General features: G+C 46.5%; 1 protein-coding gene across 1 annotated transcript in view; it reads right to left on the reverse strand.

Moving 5' to 3' along the window:
* Positions 1–2893: 2893 nt before the first annotated feature.
* LOC147635032 (small ribosomal subunit protein uS8-like) overlaps positions 2894–19760 on the reverse strand; it is a 47606-nt gene continuing 30739 nt past the window's right edge. The window contains exon 3 of the mRNA XM_086804285.1: positions 2894–3411. Coding sequence (XP_086660411.1) covers positions 3313–3411 — 99 coding nt within the window. The 3' untranslated portion in view covers positions 2894–3312. The remainder of the gene's footprint in view (positions 3412–19760) is intronic.

Genomic DNA, 19760 nt, shown 5'->3' on the forward strand with positions numbered 1-19760 from the left:
GCTCCTCATCAATCATATCCGGCCATATACTCTTCTTCAAGCTGCACATCCTTGCCATCTTTCACCAACCTTACGGGTTTTGATGTTTCAATTTTATTTTATTTTTCTAAATCCATAGAATGTTTAGCATAGCCAAGATTCACGTGATCTTGTGGGGGAGCTCAAGGAACAAGCTAGAGTACTCACAACGAGAGTACTCGATAACCAATTCTTAGCTTTATCTATGCTCGTTTTTATTGTTCACTTTAGCCCACTCTATTTCTTAAGTCTCTTGAGATTAGCCCACTCTCCTTTTTGAGTCGCTTGATTATCCTTGGGTAGAAGACACAAGTGGTTTAGGTCACTAAACCCACTTTAAAAAGCCAGCTATGATGTCTTGAGACACACTTTCACAATGTGATTGAGCAAGAGGGAGCCCCCATCGCGCATATCCATAACCTCAAGCACGAGGAGGTAGAAACAATACGAAACTACATTATTAGCACCAAGTATCTCCATATGAAGTGCATCACCCACAAGAGACTAGATGACTTATCGCTCAATCGATCGATTTATGATTGGTCTCTCAAGTAAAAGGTTTTATGACCTCTCTACATTTCTAGGCACTACATCTTTGATGAGTGCTCCCGAGGCAATAGATATGTATGTTGGGACAACCTATAAGACAAGGATATAGAAGTTGTCCACCCAAATCAAGAGATAGGGGACGCATCATCATCCAAAGCCTCATCATCAGCCAAGGGTACCAAACCAACACCAATTAGAGTCCTAGTTACATATATGAGTACGGATGAGTTGGCAGAGAATTGGCTCAACTATTTAGGAGGGTGACCTCAAGGCCAACCCCAACTAGCACCTCAATCAAGACAACGACATCTATTCCCACGGAGAGAGATGATTTAGTGCATAAATTTGTCATCGATAATACAAGTACGAAGTGTCCAATGCTAAGGCCTAGACAACAACAATTTTTCCCTCATTTCCACCACCAGGGAACCATGATAGAGCTTATTTTTAGTACTAGAAAAACCTAACACCCTAACCTATGCTCTTGATGCCAAAGTAACCAATGGCCTTACCACCAATACCAAATGCTTCTTGACTCGACGCATAACCCACTACACCATTCATCAAAACCCTATATCGAGAGGTATGCACAAACTGCCACCAATGCCATACCCCCCTCCGATATTACTACCCTAATCGGTTCCTCTTGGAACCGCATCAGTACAACACTACTTGGAGCATTTGCTAGTGGGCTTCGAGAGTCCAAAACAGGAGACCTATGAGTCATGTAAGAAATATAATTCATATAGATATCTAGAGTAACCTCCAACCCATTGACTATATGGCATGCAAGCCATCTATGTAATGTTTCCATTGTAAGGGCCCGCACCATGTGCCGAGTGTCCTCATAAAGCCTCGTACCCCAACTCCATTCCCGATCCAATGCCAAACCCCAATGTCATTCCATACAGAGACACATGTTACAAGTGTAGATTCAAACATGCCTTCAAGGATTGTCCCCAGAGTGACATTCACCCCAATGGCCAGAGTATCAACCACTTCCCAAGAGCCTTAACTTGTTAAGTGTACAAGGACTTATTTATACAATCCCCCTTAATGCTATCTCACAAGGCTCTAAACTAAGTCGAGGGCAATGGCCTTGCAAACGTCAACCAAGGTAACAAAGAAGCATAAAGTTCAATCTTCCTCCTTCAGGCTAGCACAGCCCTAGAATGAGGGACACAAGCCCCCCAGAGACTGTGGCAACCCCTAAAAAAGTCATCATACGCAAGGGTAACCACCAGTCCTTGAAAATAGAGAAGACTCATCACATGGGTCAAGGCATTCTCTTTGCGAATGAGCTTGACACAACCCCTCGAACCGCTTCAGTCGATAGCTGTAGAGCACGCAACACACAAGCTCACACCACGTCAATTGATATCTCTAAAGCTTGTAACAAGATGTTGGATGATGAAGACGAGTACCAAGAATATGAGATTCTCTCAGGGCTTGCTAACCGTGAGAATTGGATTCACATTCTAGTGAACATAGAAACTCTTCCACAAAAGCATGGGACAAGGTTTGCACAATTGAATAGTGTTGAATCACATCCCTATTCATGCTCAATGCATTCAAAATAGAACCAATAGTCAAACTAGCTCACCTTGAGCTTAAGTTCCTCTAGAAAGACCACTCAGTTGTATAGACCCCTTGGTTATTAGCATGGGGCTAGTCACAACGTGTTGTCTTGGGAGACATAGACCTCATTATGCCACCCACCCCTCGCACCATCCGCAGCAACTATTATCACGGGGGTAAATAATTCCCAATCTATGACTGTCAGTTATGTTGAAGCAAAGTTTCTTATTGGATCTAAACATGTGTCGTGCAAGTTTTATGTAACCCGTTCAGGTACATTGAAAGGCATTGTCCCTTTGGGAGGGGATGGATCCTGGCCATGGATTGCATCATCAATTAGGGAAGGACCGCAACATTCGAGCTCCGATTTGAAATGGTTATTGTAGCCCTAGTGGATGAGGGCACCCCAAATTTATCAACATTCCAAGCCTCATCCTCCACTTACAAGCGATGCGAAGACGAAGACCATCCTCACCCGTACAAGATTATCATGGGATCAAAAATTATGAGCATAAAACAGAGATCTTTCTTGCTTTTTGAGAGAGAGAGAGAGAGAGAGAGACAAAGAGAGAGTGTGTGTGTCCTTGTATGCTGTTAAAATGACGTGAATCAACTTCAAGATTCGAAAGTCTTGCTTCAAGAAGAGAGCATCCCAAAAATTAGGCGAGTGTTAGCTGAGGTGAACAAAAACAAAAGCTTGAAAGCAAAAGATGCAAGCCTGCATCAGTTCAAAAGGGAAAACCATGAATGTGAGTAATGACGTGCATATAGTAAATTAGCAACTACACACTACACTACAACATTCACACAAATTTACACTGCAACAGAGAGCCTCATGGGCCACAAAGTTGCTAAAGCTAGTGACCCATTGCAGGAATTCATGCATTGTACATATAGTAAAGGGGGAACTAGACCTCATGTTTTGAATTAGAGGGGAAATAAACCACGGTGGTGATCCCTTTGTAGCAACTAAGGACTTAAACTAATCCCCTTTGATACAAGACGACAACATGTTGGAAACACAGAGAGGGCCAACAGCTACTATAGAGTTCACATTTGAAAAATGATGAAATGGAGAGCCTAGGCTGTCATGTGTTTTTTTCCTTGTGCAAACTGAAATACCATTTGCTGCAAAAGGAGGTTTTTAACATTTTAAGCTCCTAAAAATCAATAAAAGAAACCCAAAAGCTGACCGCCAACCCGCTTCTTTTGAGCTTCTTCATGGTCCATAACTCCTTGTGACGTGGTCAATACAACATAACCAAACTGCAATGCAAAAGAAATTGTAAATTCTATTTGCCGTTAACTATAACACGTGTTTAAACATACGTCAGATTCCATTACTAGCTCTGCATACAAAATCCTTACACCCAGCTATGACCTATCTGTAAAAGAGCTCCGAGGTATGCTTGCAAGGCAAAAAAAAAAAAAGGCAAGGGAAAAAGATATTGTATGATGAATGAAAATAATCCAAGCAACATGACCATATGTAAGAAGCAAGCGTATGATGTTAATGCATGAGATAGCCAGCCTAGAGCATTGAAAATTTTCATGGAGTATATTTAGCTATTGGAAGGATTTGAGGTTGTGCTATCATGCACTAGCAATCGCCTTGCTCTTTGACCTAATTTTTTAGTTTTTTTCAGCAAGGTTCTTCAAACTACTTCTGCAGCACAAAACTGAAGAAAAGGAAGAGAGGGATATTACACCTAATATTAATCCTCACCCCTAATTCAACATGTAGCCCAATCAATCCTAAACTCATCTGATTGATTACTGTGCACACAATGTATAGCCTCAGGTCCTTGCACTTACCTGTACATTATGTCCACATGGTATCTGAGAAGTCCCATAAGCAGACGTACTGTCACCCTCCAGTACCTTCAGGTGAATACAAAGATGTCACCAAGCGACTCCTAGATGACAACTAAGCCTGTCTGTAACAAGGGAGCGGAGGTGCTACCCCCCTCTTGAGCATCAGGCAATGCTCCAGACCTATGGTCTGTTGAACCTGAATGAGCCGTAGCAAGAGTCGGCTCCAACTCAAAGGCATCAAGATAAAGCTGCAATACCTGAGGTGAATCTGCTAAGTCACCCTCCTCCATCCACTTCGCATGCATCAGTGAACAACTCTTGAACTTCAGAGGATAGTGACGGGAAACTTTACCCTGTAGCTTTCTTTCCTTATGTGCCAGTATCTGCTCGGGAATAAGAACCTCATCAAGTTCCTCCGCTTCCATCTGAGCCTCATCTGATACATCCTCAGGCACCCAAAAGTTGCTTGCACTCCACCCAAGTGGTAAGCACAAGTCCCCAATGAAGCATAGTAGATCACCACTGCTAAACATAGAAAGAAACTGTCTTCCCAACCCATGAAGCCTCCATGAAGATACCACTAGTGACAAAGTGTCGAAAGCCATAGCCTTCAACCCATCTTTTGCACCATAACACTTCAATTGCTTCTTGTTCCTCGCCGACTACTTTTTGTCCTTGGTGTCTTTTCTCCTGAGCTTCATCTTCACCTTTTCCTCTTAAAGGCAAAGATACATAGTCCTGCACTTCCTTTAAGCCTCCGTGAAGATACCACTGGTGACAAAGTGTCGAAAGCCATAGCCTTCAACCCATCTTTTGCACCATAACACTTCAATTGCTTCTTCTTCCTGGCCGACTACTTCTTGTCCTTGGTGTCTTTTCTCCTGAGCTTCATCTTCAGCTTTTCCTCTTCACTTCATATAGGCAAAGATACATAGTCCTGCACTGCCTCCTGCACTTCCTTTTCACTTTCCACATGTTGAAGCTTTTGATGTGACTCTCCTGAGACAACCACAAGCTCACCCCCTTCTGAAAGTTGGCGATTCTCCCGGCCAAAGAGACCACGGACTCGCCTACTTGAGAAAGTCAACGATGTCCCGGCAACGGAACCTTGAAAACCGGCCTCGGTCTTCAAACAAAACCAAAGGGCGGTGCAAAAAAAAACTTGCACACAAAACACTTCAACACCTTTGAGGACCAAGAAAAGGAAAACAAACAGGGGGAGCTAGAGTGCTCCTGCAAACAGTACACGGACACTGATTGGCCCCAAAACGTAGTGGCGCCCCTTGTGGTATTTCTTTAATTGATTATAAGAGCTTTGATTACAATAAGGCTGGAAACTCAGCCATCACAGTAGAACTCCTGAAGCCTGCAAGGACCCTGCATCATGGCTTCATATCCACTCGGCATCCACAAACAAGTCCAACCATTGTTCACATCAAAAGACTCACACATCCAGTCTGCATACAGAAGCTTTCTCCCATGATTAGGGCTGCCAGTAGCCTGCCACAACCATCCATAGCCTCTCACCCTATGAACAGCATCACACCCTGACACATCCAGTGCTCCTGCATCACAACATGTACCTTCTGCTTGCATGTGACCTATCTCCTAGAGAACCATAAACATGTTTCCTCGAGAAACCAACAACCTGTTTCCACGTGAAACCCTTAGGCTTGTTTCCCTTTGAAACCTTTGTCCTATTTCCATACAAAACCATTCACAGCACCTTTCAACAACAGTGCCAACAACAGCATACATCTAGTTACCTGTTTCCTCATGAAACATCTGGAAACATAGAGATGCCCATAATTGTAGGTCCCTCTGTTCATGTTCCCTCATGAAACATCTGGAAACATAGAGATGCCCATAATTGTAGGTCCCTCTCTTCCTTTCCAGCAGGAAGAAAACAATTTGCTCCATGAGCATGCAGCCATGCGAGCTTGCATCACTTCCATGCCAAGAAACACATCCAAGTGACCTCTACTTGCAGCCGGAAACGATAGCCTATGAGAGTCGTATATTATAGAACGCTAAGAAGCATTTACAGGTTTATGAGAAAGAGATGTTGACTGTAATTTATGCTCTTTCTACATGGAAACACTATTTGCTTCGGGTTGATTTCCCTGTGCAGACAGATCATCAGACCTAGCGTTATTTCCTCACGCAAACTAAACTTTCTGAGAAGCATATGAGATGGGCCAACTTTTTGTCTATGTTCCACTTTCAGATTGTACTTGTGGAAGGCAAAAAGAATGTTGTGGCAGATGCTTTGTCACGCAAGCCACAAGTCTCAGTAGTTTCACTTGCTTTCCATCATGATCTTGATGAGATGAAAGAGCAGTATGCCCAGGATGAGGATTTTGGCAGGGTCTATGATCAGATGTCCGAGGGTCAGCGACATGATCATTATACTCTTAGGGATGGCTTTTTGTTGATGCATGGTAGTGTCACGATTGTGACGTATGTGTGTATCAGATTCTCTCTTCATTGCTGATTCCTGTTGCAGATGCAAAGAGTAACCAGCCAAGGGAACCCGTCCTCGACTGGTTGCGACTCTTCGCCAAAGGATGTACCTCTTCATCTAATAGCCACATCCCTTCGACGAATGGTTGTATCCCTTGATGAATGGTTGTGCCTCTACATCGAATAGACACATCCCTTAAAAGTTGTACCCTTTCGTCTATGGTCATATCCTTTCGGTAAAGGACATGCCTCTTCAAATGTGTCTCTTCATCTCCTATATAAGAGACCTCTTGTACTCAGTTTAATTAAATTCACTCTTCTCTCAAGTGTTTTCTTGAAGTCTCTTGTTCTCTAAGTTAAGTACTTAAGTAGTAATTAGTACACAATATGAGGGATTAACAACATAATCCTCACAGTGGTATCAGAGCAAAAACTTTTCCTACCCGTGGGTTGTGAAGCCCCCACTCTCTCCGCAGCACTCCCCCTTCCACCCCTCTTCTTGGTGTTGTATGGAAGCAGCGGAGCGATGGTGGACCTGGCGTAAAGCTTTGCCCATGGTGATGTAAAATATTTTTTTTCCACACCCCCACACGCATCCTTCCGTGTCAGAGAGCGGAGCCCTTTCTGCATACCTGGATGACCCCCTCCCTTCTGCCGGTGGTGGTATCCTTTCGCTGTAGGCCATGAGCCCCCCCTCTCTGCTGAGTATTGAGCGTCCCCTCCTCGCTTCGTGCAGATGCAGGTTGCGCCCCTTCGAAGAGGCACACCTCCTCTTCCGTCCGTGTACGTGACCTTTCCAGGCAGCCGTAACCCATAAACCACAAACAATTTTTTTTTAAAAAGGCAAGCTACGTGGCATTTGGGCCCCTCATCAACCAAAAAAAAAAAATAGCGTGCTCTTACGTGCGCGTGTGTGAAGTGCCTCCCCCCTTCTGTTGGCGATTCGACACTTAACCTCTCGGCTGTCAGGATGCCGCCTACTGCACGTTCGTTGCCATCCTCTCTCCCAGCTCTGCCCACGTTACGCTGTGTGTGCTGCGCTCTTGCCATTCACGTGCATGCTTCATGGACAATTTTCCGGAGGAGCCCTACATGAACATCCACTACCTGAGTTACATTGACGAGATCCTCGAGGCTCTCCTTCCCGAACACAGCCCTCTTCGTGCCCCCACTCCGGAACCCGTGCCACTTCCCGCCGATGCTGGGTGGATTCCAAGTCCCCTGTCCCAGCAGCCCCGTCCTCACAGGTGTACCACATACATGTCAGCAGCCCGCATGCAACCGAACCCCAAACTTGGGCGATCTAGACTATTTTCAACACCTGCGAGCCACTGCACCTTGCTCATTTCGAGTACTTCCTGTCACGATACCCTCAATTGGCACATTTTCTTCCAGAGTGCAGTGTGGATGGCCTCCGCAATATCCTCTCCATGTGCCCTCCTATGACATTCTACTGCGAGCTCTTCGTCCCCGATTATACTCCATTATCTCCGGTGCCCAGCTCTTTGGCGGAACCAAACGAGGAAGTGGAAGCAGACAAAGTTGCCCCGAGGAAGTGGAGGACCCCGACTTCGAGTACGCGGATCCCGTCACTGCCTCTCCAGCAGCTGTTCCTCCCTTCCTACATCCCGGGTGGACCTTTCCTGCTTCACCTCAGTACTCTCTCTGAGTTTTCCGGATGTCAACTTTGCACGACAACGTGTCACCCGCCGATCCGGATCCACAGATGGAGGCCTTGCAGATGACCACTCTTCAACGACAGATGGAGGACTTGCAAAGGACCCTTTTCGAAGGAATGGCATCCATGCGATCACAAATGGAAGACATGCAACAACGGAACTACCACCAGCGCGAGGGATCCAGGAAGTCACAGCAGGCGCGTCGATCGCGTTCACCAACATCTGTCTGAATACACAGCGGAGATGATGACTAGATCTGGGAACACGAGCAAAACGCAGTGCAGAAAATCACAGCACGAGAGAGAGAGAGAGATAGAGGCGTGTAACTCTGCTCTATATACACAAGAAGATCTCGAGAATGATACAAAAATGACAAGGGGGCTGGGGGCCATTTTATATGGCCACCCATCAACAATTGGCCTGCTGTAGGGCAGCCGACACGACACAAAAACACCCCCACGACTGAGAAATCCACAATCGGCCAGCAGAGCAGAGGGGGTCGGCCAACATCAGGGAGGTCCACGACTCATGAAATGCAGTCGGCCACTTCCAGAATCTCCACACATGCAGTCGGCCAGGTTCAAGGTCCTCCTGCCACTACTAAACTGCCTCCCATGCCACAGAAAAATAGGAAAAAAATGGGGGAAAAATACGGAGAGTGGGAAAAAATGAGAAAACACCTCATAAGGGCGGGCACACCCACAACAAAGGCCGTGGTGTATAAAAATAGACAGGAGATGGCTTCTAACACCCCCTCTCAGCTCCTGGCTGTGAAACCAACCACAGGGAGCTGGGGTGCCGCCTGAGCAAATCCTGAGATAGCGACTTCGTGAAGAGGTCGATCGTACTGTCCTCCGTCGAACAGAGCTCTAGCAAGATGTCATCAGCAACGATTTGTTCACAAACAAAGTGTCTCTGGATGACCATGGGTTCCTCCAGTGGAAGCCCAAACCTGCAATGCAACCTCTGCATCCTCACCACCTCACAAGCAGCATCACAAGCAGCCTTGTACTCTGCCTCTGTCATCGACAAGGCAAAAGATGACTGTCTCTTACTGCTCCAAAAAACTGCTCCTGGGCCGGAAGTAGATCTCCTCCCCAAACTGAGTCACTCCGACCGTGGAGTCGGACTCCATCAATCAATCCCCCTCCTGTGTAAAAGAGTCCATGATCCTTCGCATGCCGCAGAAACCACAGGGAATGCAATCCTGCCTCCCAAAGAGTCATCTGCAAACCATGAGCTCAACTGCCTCACCAGGAAGCTCCCGTCCAATCTGGTGTCCATCAACCAGATCGATGAACCATTCTGCTTCTGAGTCAAAGAGGCATCACACTGCTCACAAGGATCAACACCTGTTACGGTGCAAAACAAAATCCTGGAAACCTGCTGAAGACCACGCAAGGCCTTCTGAAACCTGTCAACCACCCCCTCTGAATCCGAAACCACAAAGCCTAGAGAAACCACCTCCTTCTGCAAGTAATCAACTACCACCTGCCTGGCTTTCCAAAAGGTCCCCGTGGAAAGAATATCCTCATCTACAGGAGTTTCTTTGTCTCGAATACTACGAGACATAGAGCATAAGTTACCTGTTCAGTTTCCTCTGATTGACAAACACAAGAACCACCAACATTAGTACTGGAAAGTTCCTGACAACTGCTGCCGTCTACTGGCAAGCTATCCACCATGTGGTCCCAGAAAGCCTGCACCTGCAGCGTATCCACACTTCAGTGGCCATTACCAGACTGCCACTCATCACAAACCTGAGGGCCTGGGAGAGAGAGTGCTGAAAGCTTGTAAACTCCATTCTCCACTCCGCCTTCCCAAACCACTTGGCCTGTTGCTTTGTCCCGGAGAGCAACAAAATGCTCATCAAACTCCACTCGTGCGCTAGTCTTGCAAACCTGATGCACTGACAACAGATGAAAACCAAGTGACGGAACATACAACACCTAGGAGGAATGCTTCCCCCCTCTGCCATCGGGAACTATCTCCATCCTGCCCTCACTGTGAACTGGGATAGTGGATATATCCCCAGTAAAAATGTGACCAGAATACTTGCAGAGATCCTGTAAACCAGAACGGGAAGGAATCATGTGCCTCGAAGCACCACTGTCTAGAATCCACTCCCGAGTATCCGTTGCGGAGAACCCTCCAATCTCCTCCTTGCCTGAAGAAAATGAAACATCGGTGTCCATCTCCAGGTGCACAAAAGCCGGAGTCTTCATGATTGCAGCTGAGGAATCTTCACCCTTCTCGTTCTTCCGCTTGGGACACTGCCTCCAATAGTGGCCTTTCTCGCCACAATCATTACAGGTCCTCTCTGCCTTCAGCTTCTCGCGGTCAGTAACGGACTTCTTCTCAGAAGACTTCTCCGACGAAGCCTTCCCTTTGCCCGTGTTACGGCCTTTCGACTGTTGGCCAATTAAGGCCTCCGAACCTCCACATTGAGGAGGGTTCGTGAATCGTTCCTCTTGGTCCAAGACCATGGGCACAAGCTCCTCCCACGTGATGGTGCTGAGTCTGCCATTGGTAATCAAAGATGAGTAAAATGCCGAGTACTGAGAGGGCAAGTGCGACAGCAACGTTATGGCCATGTCCTCTGACGATATCTCCTTCCCAGCTTGAAGAACTTCCTGCTGAAGAGCCTGCAGCTTGTTAATATGCTCCCGCATCGTCGACGACTTTGCAGGGCTCATAACCCGCATCTGTACTTCCAAGGAAATCCTCTTCATGGGCGATACCTTGTTGTAAAGAGAGGCCAAATGTTGCCATATACCTTTGGCCAGCGTCATATGCTTTACATGATTGATTACCTGCGGTGTGCAGTTGAGAAAGATAAACGAACGGACCCTAGCGTTGACACGATCCCACATCTGTGTCTAAGCCTCCTGGTCCTTTCAGATCGACGGTAACTCCCCTTCCTCTTCTTCCTGTAGGCATATGCTCACTTATAGTAGTGCTATGTGTGAACAGGGCTTAACCAAGGGCACTTTTTCCCATGTGGTTTTTCCCCTTGGACATCAAGTGTGAAAGGACACATATAATATTTTGTAGTTCTATATTATATGGATGTGGCACACATGCAAGGGTTGACTTGCATTTTGTGGATACCACACTTTTGGCTCTCTCTCTCTCTCTCATTTCTGTGTGTGAGCTTCTCAACCTTGCACCTAACCCTAAAGTGCAGGTTTGTGTGTGTGAGTGTGTGAGTCCAACACCCAACATTTGGTATCAGAGCTGGCAGCTGGCCCTGGAGTGGTGGCTGTGCAGAAACTGCAGAAAAAAAACTGCAAAATTCCGTCGACGCTGTGTTTTTCCGTCGACTGCGAATTTCCGTCGACGTCCGTCCGCCAGTTCCGTCGGAGCTCCTCCGTCCAGCCACCAGATACGGGCGGCACTAGTGGGGAGCCCACCACCTCCGCCCAGCCTCACATGCGGCGCTTCCTCTACAGCCGGCGCCGGCCAGCTCCGTCAGCGCTACAGCCGCCCCGTTCCGGCCGGTGCTACTCCAACGGACGCAGCGCCGTCCCGTTCCGTCGACGACTGCAGGCTACCCGTCCCAACGCCCGTTCGCGCCTGCCGTCACCGTCGCCCGTTCGCGCTGCCCTCCTCACCGTTGCCGTTCCGTTCCGCCTCGCTCCCTCCAGCGACAACACCGGCTTCCGCTTCTGACCTGCTCGCTCGACACCTGCAGCTGGTACAGCGCCTTCCCGTTCTGACCTGCTCGCCCGACACCAGCGCCGGGAGCCTGCGTCTGAAGCGCCTACCGGCTCACTCCTGCTCGCAAGTCGACGACAGCTGCTTCCGCTGGGACCCGACAGCTGCACAACCCTCCGCCTCTGCGCTTGTCTAACCCGACACCTGGCCCCTGACGAGCACCTGTGTGCGTGTCGTGCACCTGTGATTGGTCCATATGCATCAATTGCAAGACCAGTCGCAACAGTGCTGAGCATCCTTAGAGCTGCCACGGCAATTCCATAGAACACAGCCATACGCCTCATCCGCCTTCTCCACCTCCAACGACTGGCCACCTGCAACGACTTGGTCCATTGCCCTTGCCTGGAGGTATTTTTCTGTGCAATTTTTTTTATCAAACCCAAATACAAAATCTGCAGCCATTGCAGTGCAGGTCATATGCCGATTTTGCAGACAATGAAATTGCAGATGAAATTTGGGGGTTTTTGAAATTGAGGTCAAAATCAGCAAATTGAACCTCTCTTATTTGCAGAAATTTGGGGGTTTTCAAAATTGAGGTCAAAATTGGCAAATTGAAGCTCTTACACTTGCAGAAATTTGGGGCTTTTCTGAAAATTGGCCAATTAGATGCACATTGAAGCGATTGGAGTGCATAAAAATTGGGGATTTTCTGATTGGAGCATGTAATTGAGCATTACAGCTGCGATTTGTCGCGTATGTATACACATTGAGTGTAATTGGACAATTTGGTGCAGGTTTACACTTGCTTTGGTTTGCAGGCATACATTTGCACAGGACATTTGGTTGCCTGGCAGTGCACATTGGTGCTTGGTTTGCTTGCAGATAAATTTTGTTGACATGGCACAAAATGCTACAGATGTATTTGGTGTGCTCACCCAGGAGGACAAGCTGGATGGATCTAACTACTCTCTCTAGAGTTTTATGATCCGTAATTTGCTGGTAGCCAAAGGGCTTTGGGGCATCGTGTGTGGTGATGACACACGCCCACATACCATTCAGCCAGCCACGCCTCAAAGGGGAGGTGCTCAAAGAGCTCCTGATGTAGATCCTGCTCCCACACAAGAGCAGAAAAGATGGGACTCTAGAGATGCACAGGCCATGTCATTGATAGCCCTTTCAGTGAAAAGGACTATTATTCCGCACATTCGTTCGTGCAAGACATCGAAGCTTGCATGGGACACATTGGAAGCAATGTATCAGGTACGCAACGAGGCAAGAGTTGCCTACTTGAAGAGGCAATTGGATCTTCTTTCTATGGATGAGGGTGACTCTATGGCAGATCATCTCACCAAAGTGAAAGATTTGCAGGAACAATTGCTCAACATTGATGAGGTTATCCCAGACAGACAGATGGTCACCAACACTCTTCATTCTTTACCGCCTTCCTACTTGGGCTTTCACACCTCTCTCAACCTCTCGATGAGAGGAGGTGGTGATCCCGTCACTTTTGAAGAGCTCGTGGGTTTACTCTTGCAGGAAGAGCAAACAAGAGCAAACATATCGAGCAACCGTGGTGGAGAAAAGGCATTTACAGCCAAGGATAAGGGTAAAGCAAAGAGCTTTAAGCATGGGGGACAACAGTCTAGCAAGGCTGGTCATGGACAGCCCTCTTCTAGTGGTGAAAAGTCTGACAAAGGGGATGCAAACAAGCCCAAAAAGAAGGGCAAATGTCACTACTGCCATAAGCCTGGACACTACATCAGTGAATGTAGGAAAAGGATTGCAAAAGAGAAAAAGAAAGAAGCAGGCAATGCAGTAGCAGACTCTTCGGATGACAAAGCACAGCAATCAGCTAATGTAATCCAGGAAGAGTACACTTTTTTGGTCACATGCACTAGTGACACACCAGGTGCTTCAGACACTGATATGTCTTGCATTGCATCTGACAGACAGAATGCATCATGGTATTTTGATAGTGGTGCTTCGAGCCACATCACTTCATGCAAAGATGTATTTCAGCACTTGGTTTATGCTTCAAATGGCCGCACTGTATCATGTGCAGATCATACCACATATCCAGTAAAGGGAATTGGTAATGTCATACTTATTGCAGCCAATGGTGCCAATATATGTATGAAAAATGTATTGTATGTTCCAGGGATAAAGAAAAATCTGCTCTCCGTCTCAGCCATAAACGACCAAGGTTTAAAGGTTGAATTTGAAGATGGGAAGTGTTTGGTAAAAGACCCATCAAAGGGTTATGAAATAGTCACTTCTGGAACACGATACAAAGGCTTGTATAAGCTGGACAGCTATGACAAGCGCACTTATGATGCAAATACAGTGGCTGCCCACACTCCTGCTATGCATGATGCAGAGCTATGGCATGCTCGTTTTGGGCATGTAAATTTTCAGAGTTTGATGCTTTTGCATAAGCATCATATGGTTGATAATATGCCGCCTCTTGAGTCTCCGCCAAGACATGTATGTGAGGGGTGTATTTTGGGAAAGATGCATCGGAAACCATTCCCCAAAGATGGAGCTGTTAGAGCTGAAAGTAAATTACAGCTCATACATAGTGATGTATGTGGTCCAATGCGGACACCATCCATAGGGGGACATCTTTACTTTGTCACATTCATTGATGACTACTCCAGGTTTGCTTGGGCTTACCCTTTGAAAGCGAAAGAAGATGTGTTTACATGCTTTCGACACTTTGTAGCAATGGCTGAAAATATGTGTGCATGTAAAGTCCAAACACTTCGCTCAGATAGAGGTGGAGAATACATGTCAATTGCATTCAAAGATTATATGCTTCAAAAGGGCATCAAACACCAATGTACTGTGCCTTATACACCGCAGCAGAATGGTGTAGCTGAGAGGAAAAATAGAACTCTCATGGAGATGGCAAGATGCATGGTGAAAGCACAAAAGTTGCCTCACAAATTCTGGTTGGAAGCTATAACGTGTGCAACTCATGTGTTGAACAGGTGTCCAACAAAAGCTTTGAAAACCATAACACCATTTGAGGCTTGGTATAGCCGAAAACCAACAGTGGATTATATGCGTACATTTGGGTGTTTGGCATATGCACATGTGCCAGAACAACTCCGAACAAAGCTTGATGACAAAGCAATTAAATGCATTTTTGTGGGCTACAGCAATGAAAGCAAAGGATACCGTCTTTATAATCCAACTACACGAAGGATTTTTGTGAGTAGAGATGTGGTATTTGCTGAAAATTCAGAACAGCCCATGGTCAGCTTGTATAAAAGCAATGATACAGGCATACAGGACATGTTTGATGGACTTTTACCCATTGCAATTAGGGGGGATTCAGATCAGCCAGCCCCTACACAAGAAAATCCACATGTAGAACATGTGGACCAGCCAGCCATTCAGCCCCCTTCTGTGGAAGAAGTGGAAGATCTTGTCAGGGAAGAGCAAACAGCCATAGACACAGCCAAGTCAGTGCCAAGATGGTTGCTGAAAACTTTGCAAGAAAGCAAACTTGCAGCTCCACTCACAGGTAGAACAAGGGCTAGTTCCAGCCATGCCTTGAATGTACATCGTGAGGAATCTGCATTCGCAATGGGTGGTCTCTTTGATTCAGAAGAGCTTTCTTCTTATGAAGAAGCACATGAGAATGAGCATTGGTTGCAAGCTATGCAAGCTGAAATTTCTTCTATCATGAAGAATAATACATGGGATCTTGTGGAATTGCCTAAAGGCAAGCATGTAATTGGCACAAAGTGGGTGTACAAAGTCAAGAGAAAGTCTGATGGTACTATTGACAGGTACAAAGCAAGACTTGTGGCTAAAGGCTACTCCCAGAAAAAGGGAATAGATTATGAAGAGACTTTTGCTCCTACTTCGAGAATGACCACAATAAGATCTGTGATTGCATTGGCTGCCCATAAAGGATGGAAAGTGCATCAATTGGATATCAAAACTGCATTCTTAAATGGGGATTTACAGGAGGAAGTATATGTAAATCAGCCCATTGGTTTTGTAGTTCCTGGTGAGGAACATAAAGTATGCAGGTTGCACAAAGCATTGTATGGGTTAAAACAAGCTCCAAGAGCTTGGTATGATAAGATACATGCTCATCTAACAAGCCAAGGTTTTGAGAATAGTTCAGCTGAAAGCACATTGTATGTGAAGAAAACCGATGCCGATATTCTCATAGTCATCTTGTATGTAGATGACATGCTCATTACAGGTACAAGCAAAGCACAAATTTCAGATTTCAAAGCTGATTTGAAAGCTGAATTTGATATGTCAGATTTGGGGCCTTTACACTACTATCTCGGCATACAGTTTATGCATACAGATGATGGCATTGTTATGCAGCAAACTAAGTACATAAAAAGTTTGCTAAAAAGGTTTCACATGGATGAATGTAAGCCCATTTCTACTCCGGTAGAATCAGGTGTACGGCTTACTATGCATGATATTGGAGAGCCTTTTGAGGCTGGCCTTTATAGCCAGGCAGTGGGATGCCTCATTTACTTGTGTAACACGAGGCCAGACATATCTTTTGGGGTGTCTTTGTTGAGCAAATTCATGCACAGCCCAGGCACAAAGCATTGGCAAGCAGTCAAACGCATTTTTCGTTATCTTAAGGGTACCCTGGATCTTGGTTTGTTCTATCCCAGGGGGGGCAGCTTGCAGCTTTATGCATACAGTGATTCAGATTGGGCTGGTGATTATGATACCACGCAATCCACCAGTGGGAATTGTTTTTTTCTTGGCAGTTCATGCATATCTTGGTTGAGTAAAAAGCAACCCACTGTTGCTACATCTACTTGTGAGGCTGAGTACAGGGCAGTCTTTACAGCTACAGTAGATTGTGTATGGTTGAGGAGACTATTGGCTGATCTTCGTGAGTGTCAGCAGACACCCACCACCATTCTCACTGATAGCCAGAGTGCTATGGCCGTGGCACGAAATCCAGTATTTCATGCACGTACCAAGCACATAGAGATTCATTATCACTATGTCAGAGAAAGGCTACATGCAGGGGAGATCAGTTTATCTTATTGCCCTACACAGGATAATGTTGCAGATCTATTCACAAAGGCTTTACCTCGAGAAAAGTTTGAAGCTTTCCGCAAAGCTTTGGGCTTACTCTCATACAGAGAGTGATCTGCTACCCTTGTACAGGTTCACACTTCCACTGCAGGGGGGATTTGTAGGCATATGCTCACTTATAGTAGTGCTATGTGTGAACAGGGCTTAACCAAGGGCACTTTTTCCCATGTGGTTTTTCCCCTTGGACATCAAGTGTGAAAGGACACATATAATATTTTGTAGTTCTATATTATATGGATGTGGCACACATGCAAGGGTTGACTTGCATTTTGTGGATACCACACTTTTGGCTCTCTCTCTCTCTCTCATTTCTGTGTGTGAGCTTCTCAACCTTGCACCTAACCCTAAAGTGCAGGTTTGTGTGTGTGAGTGTGTGAGTCCAACACCCAACACTTCCGGCCGTGGAACCCCAACAACGACGAAATCAGCGAGGTCGTAAGACTCCAGAACAGATTCCATCATAACCTTCCATATGCCGTAGTTGTTCCCGTCCAACTGACGGTCCACCGGGAACGTGGGGAGTGTCGGGATCTTCACATGCCTCTCGGCCATCTCAAACAGATCTGGCATTGCGGGGATGTACACTGAAAAAGGGTGGGTGGGTGGGAACAAAGAAGAACTAACACCTGCAAGTGGCTGTCCAGCAAATCAGCCCGCCGTCCTCTTGCTTCTCCTCTTCCCGAACAGTCCCGAGACCCGTACGGTCCACCAATCAGCAACACAACAGTTCCCCTCTTGCTCACACAAATCCCAAGAACTATCTAGAGCCTAGGCTCTGATACCATGTCAGAATACGCAGCGGAGATGATGACCAGATCTGGGAACACGAGCAAAACGCAATGAAGAAAATCATAGCACGAGAGAGAGAGAGAGAGAGAGAGAGAGAGAGAGAGAGAGAGAGAGAGAGAGAGGCGTGTAACTCTGCTCTATATACACAAGAAGATCCCAAGAATGATACAAAAATGACAAGGGGGCTGGGGGCCATTTTATATGGCCCCCCATCAATAGTCGGCCTGCTGTAGGGCAGCCGACAGGACACAAAAACACCCCCACGACTGAGAAATCCATAGTCGGCCAGCAAGCAGAGGGGGTCGGCCAGCATCAGGGAAGTCCACGACTCATGAAATGCAGTCGGCCACTTCCAGAGTCTCCATAGATGCAGTCGGCCAGGTTCAAGGTCCTCCTACCACTACTAGACTGCCTCCCATGCCACGGAAAAATAGGGAAAAAATGGGGGGAAAATACGGAGAGTGGAAAAAAATGAGAAAACACCTCATAAGGGCGGGCACACCCACAACAAAGGCCCTGGTGTATAAAAATAGACAGGAGATGACTTCTAACAACATCGTCATCATCCTCGGTGGGCCAGCGGGACGATCCGTCAACTCCCCCCGATCCGACCGCCGAGGTAGACAATGTTGAACTCAAACTTCTGTATAAATTAATGACCACAGCACAGACAAGAAAGATGGATATCAAGTTGCCCGAGCCCTACAATGGTCGCCGCGATAAGCGGTTAATCGATCACTGGCTCTACAAGATGGAGGTTTATTTCTCAAATACTGAGTTGCCCGAGAATAAAAAGGTGGCATTGGCCAGTACCCTCTTGAAAGATACCGCCTTCCTTTGGTGGCGACGCAAGATTTCAGATGGCAAGTCTACTCCGACGTGGGATAAATTCCGACGTGCTCTTCTCAAGGCTTTTGAGCCTGCAAATGCGAACTTTCATGCCAGGTCTTCTCTTCGCTGCCTGAGTCAAACTGGCTCCGTGTCTGCGTACATCTCAGAGTTTCAAAAACTGGCTCTCGAGATAGAGACACTCAGCCCCTCTGACCAACTTCACAGCTTCATTGACGGGCTTGAACCCACGATCCAAGACGAAGTTCATAAGTACAATCCTGCCACCCTAGATGAAGCAATCTCGTATGTCGAGCGCATTAGTGATTACTAGCGTCCTCCCAGGAACTTTTCCTCCGGCGCCCATTCGTACCAGCGGAATCGACCCAATGGGACTAGCCAACCCCAGCGTCCCAATGTTGGACAACCTAACTCTAGGCGACCATATTCTGGACAATAGTCCTTCCGGTCGCACTTCTCCGGGCAAGCTCCGCGTGAAACACAGGATCCTCTCAGGCCGAATCCTTTGGTAGCAGAAACCGAGATCGGTCCCGAGAGGACTGTCGCAACAATGATCGGCGCAACTTCAAGCGAGAAACCTCTTCAGGACAGCAAACCTCTTCATCGACTGCCACTTCATCCCAACCTAGTCGTCCAAGACTCTGTACAATTTGTTCTGGCGATCACCGGTGGTATGAATGTCCTCAGCTCCCTAGCTTCTATGAACCTTTCAAGATTCTTCAGAAAAATTCAGTTGTCAGTTACAAGTTGGAACTTCCACCTTCATGGGGAAAGGGTCATCCGACTTTTCACATTTCTTGGCTCAAGCAGTATGTTCAAGGAGATTTACCTGTTCCAGACTTATCTTCATATGTACCAGAAATTGAAGATGACCATATTATCCTTGTTTTAGAAGTAATTCTTGATGTACGTCAAAAGGAAACAAGAAAGTTGATTACAGAATTTCTTGTGAAGTGGATGGATTTGGATGAGTCTGATTCCACTTGGCAAATAGATGAAGACATGCAGCAGTACCCTAATCTTCTTCAGGAGTTCTTTGACAAACGGATGTCTATCATTTGACACATGGGTTTTATTTTAAATGGGAGGGAATGTCACGATTGTGACGTATGTGTGTATCAGATTCTCTCTTCATTGCTGATTCCTGTTGCAGATGCAAAGAGTAACCAGCCAAGGAAACCCCTGCCCTCGACTGGTTGCGACTCTTCGCCAAAGGATGTACCTCTTCATCGAATAGTCACATCCCTTCGACGAATGGTTGTATCCCTT

The sequence above is a fragment of the Cibotium barometz genome, chromosome 10 (genome assembly GCF_041138505.1).
Source record: "Cibotium barometz isolate CiBa-2024 chromosome 10, ASM4113850v1, whole genome shotgun sequence".
Classification (NCBI taxonomy): domain Eukaryota; kingdom Viridiplantae; phylum Streptophyta; class Polypodiopsida; order Cyatheales; family Cibotiaceae; genus Cibotium; species Cibotium barometz.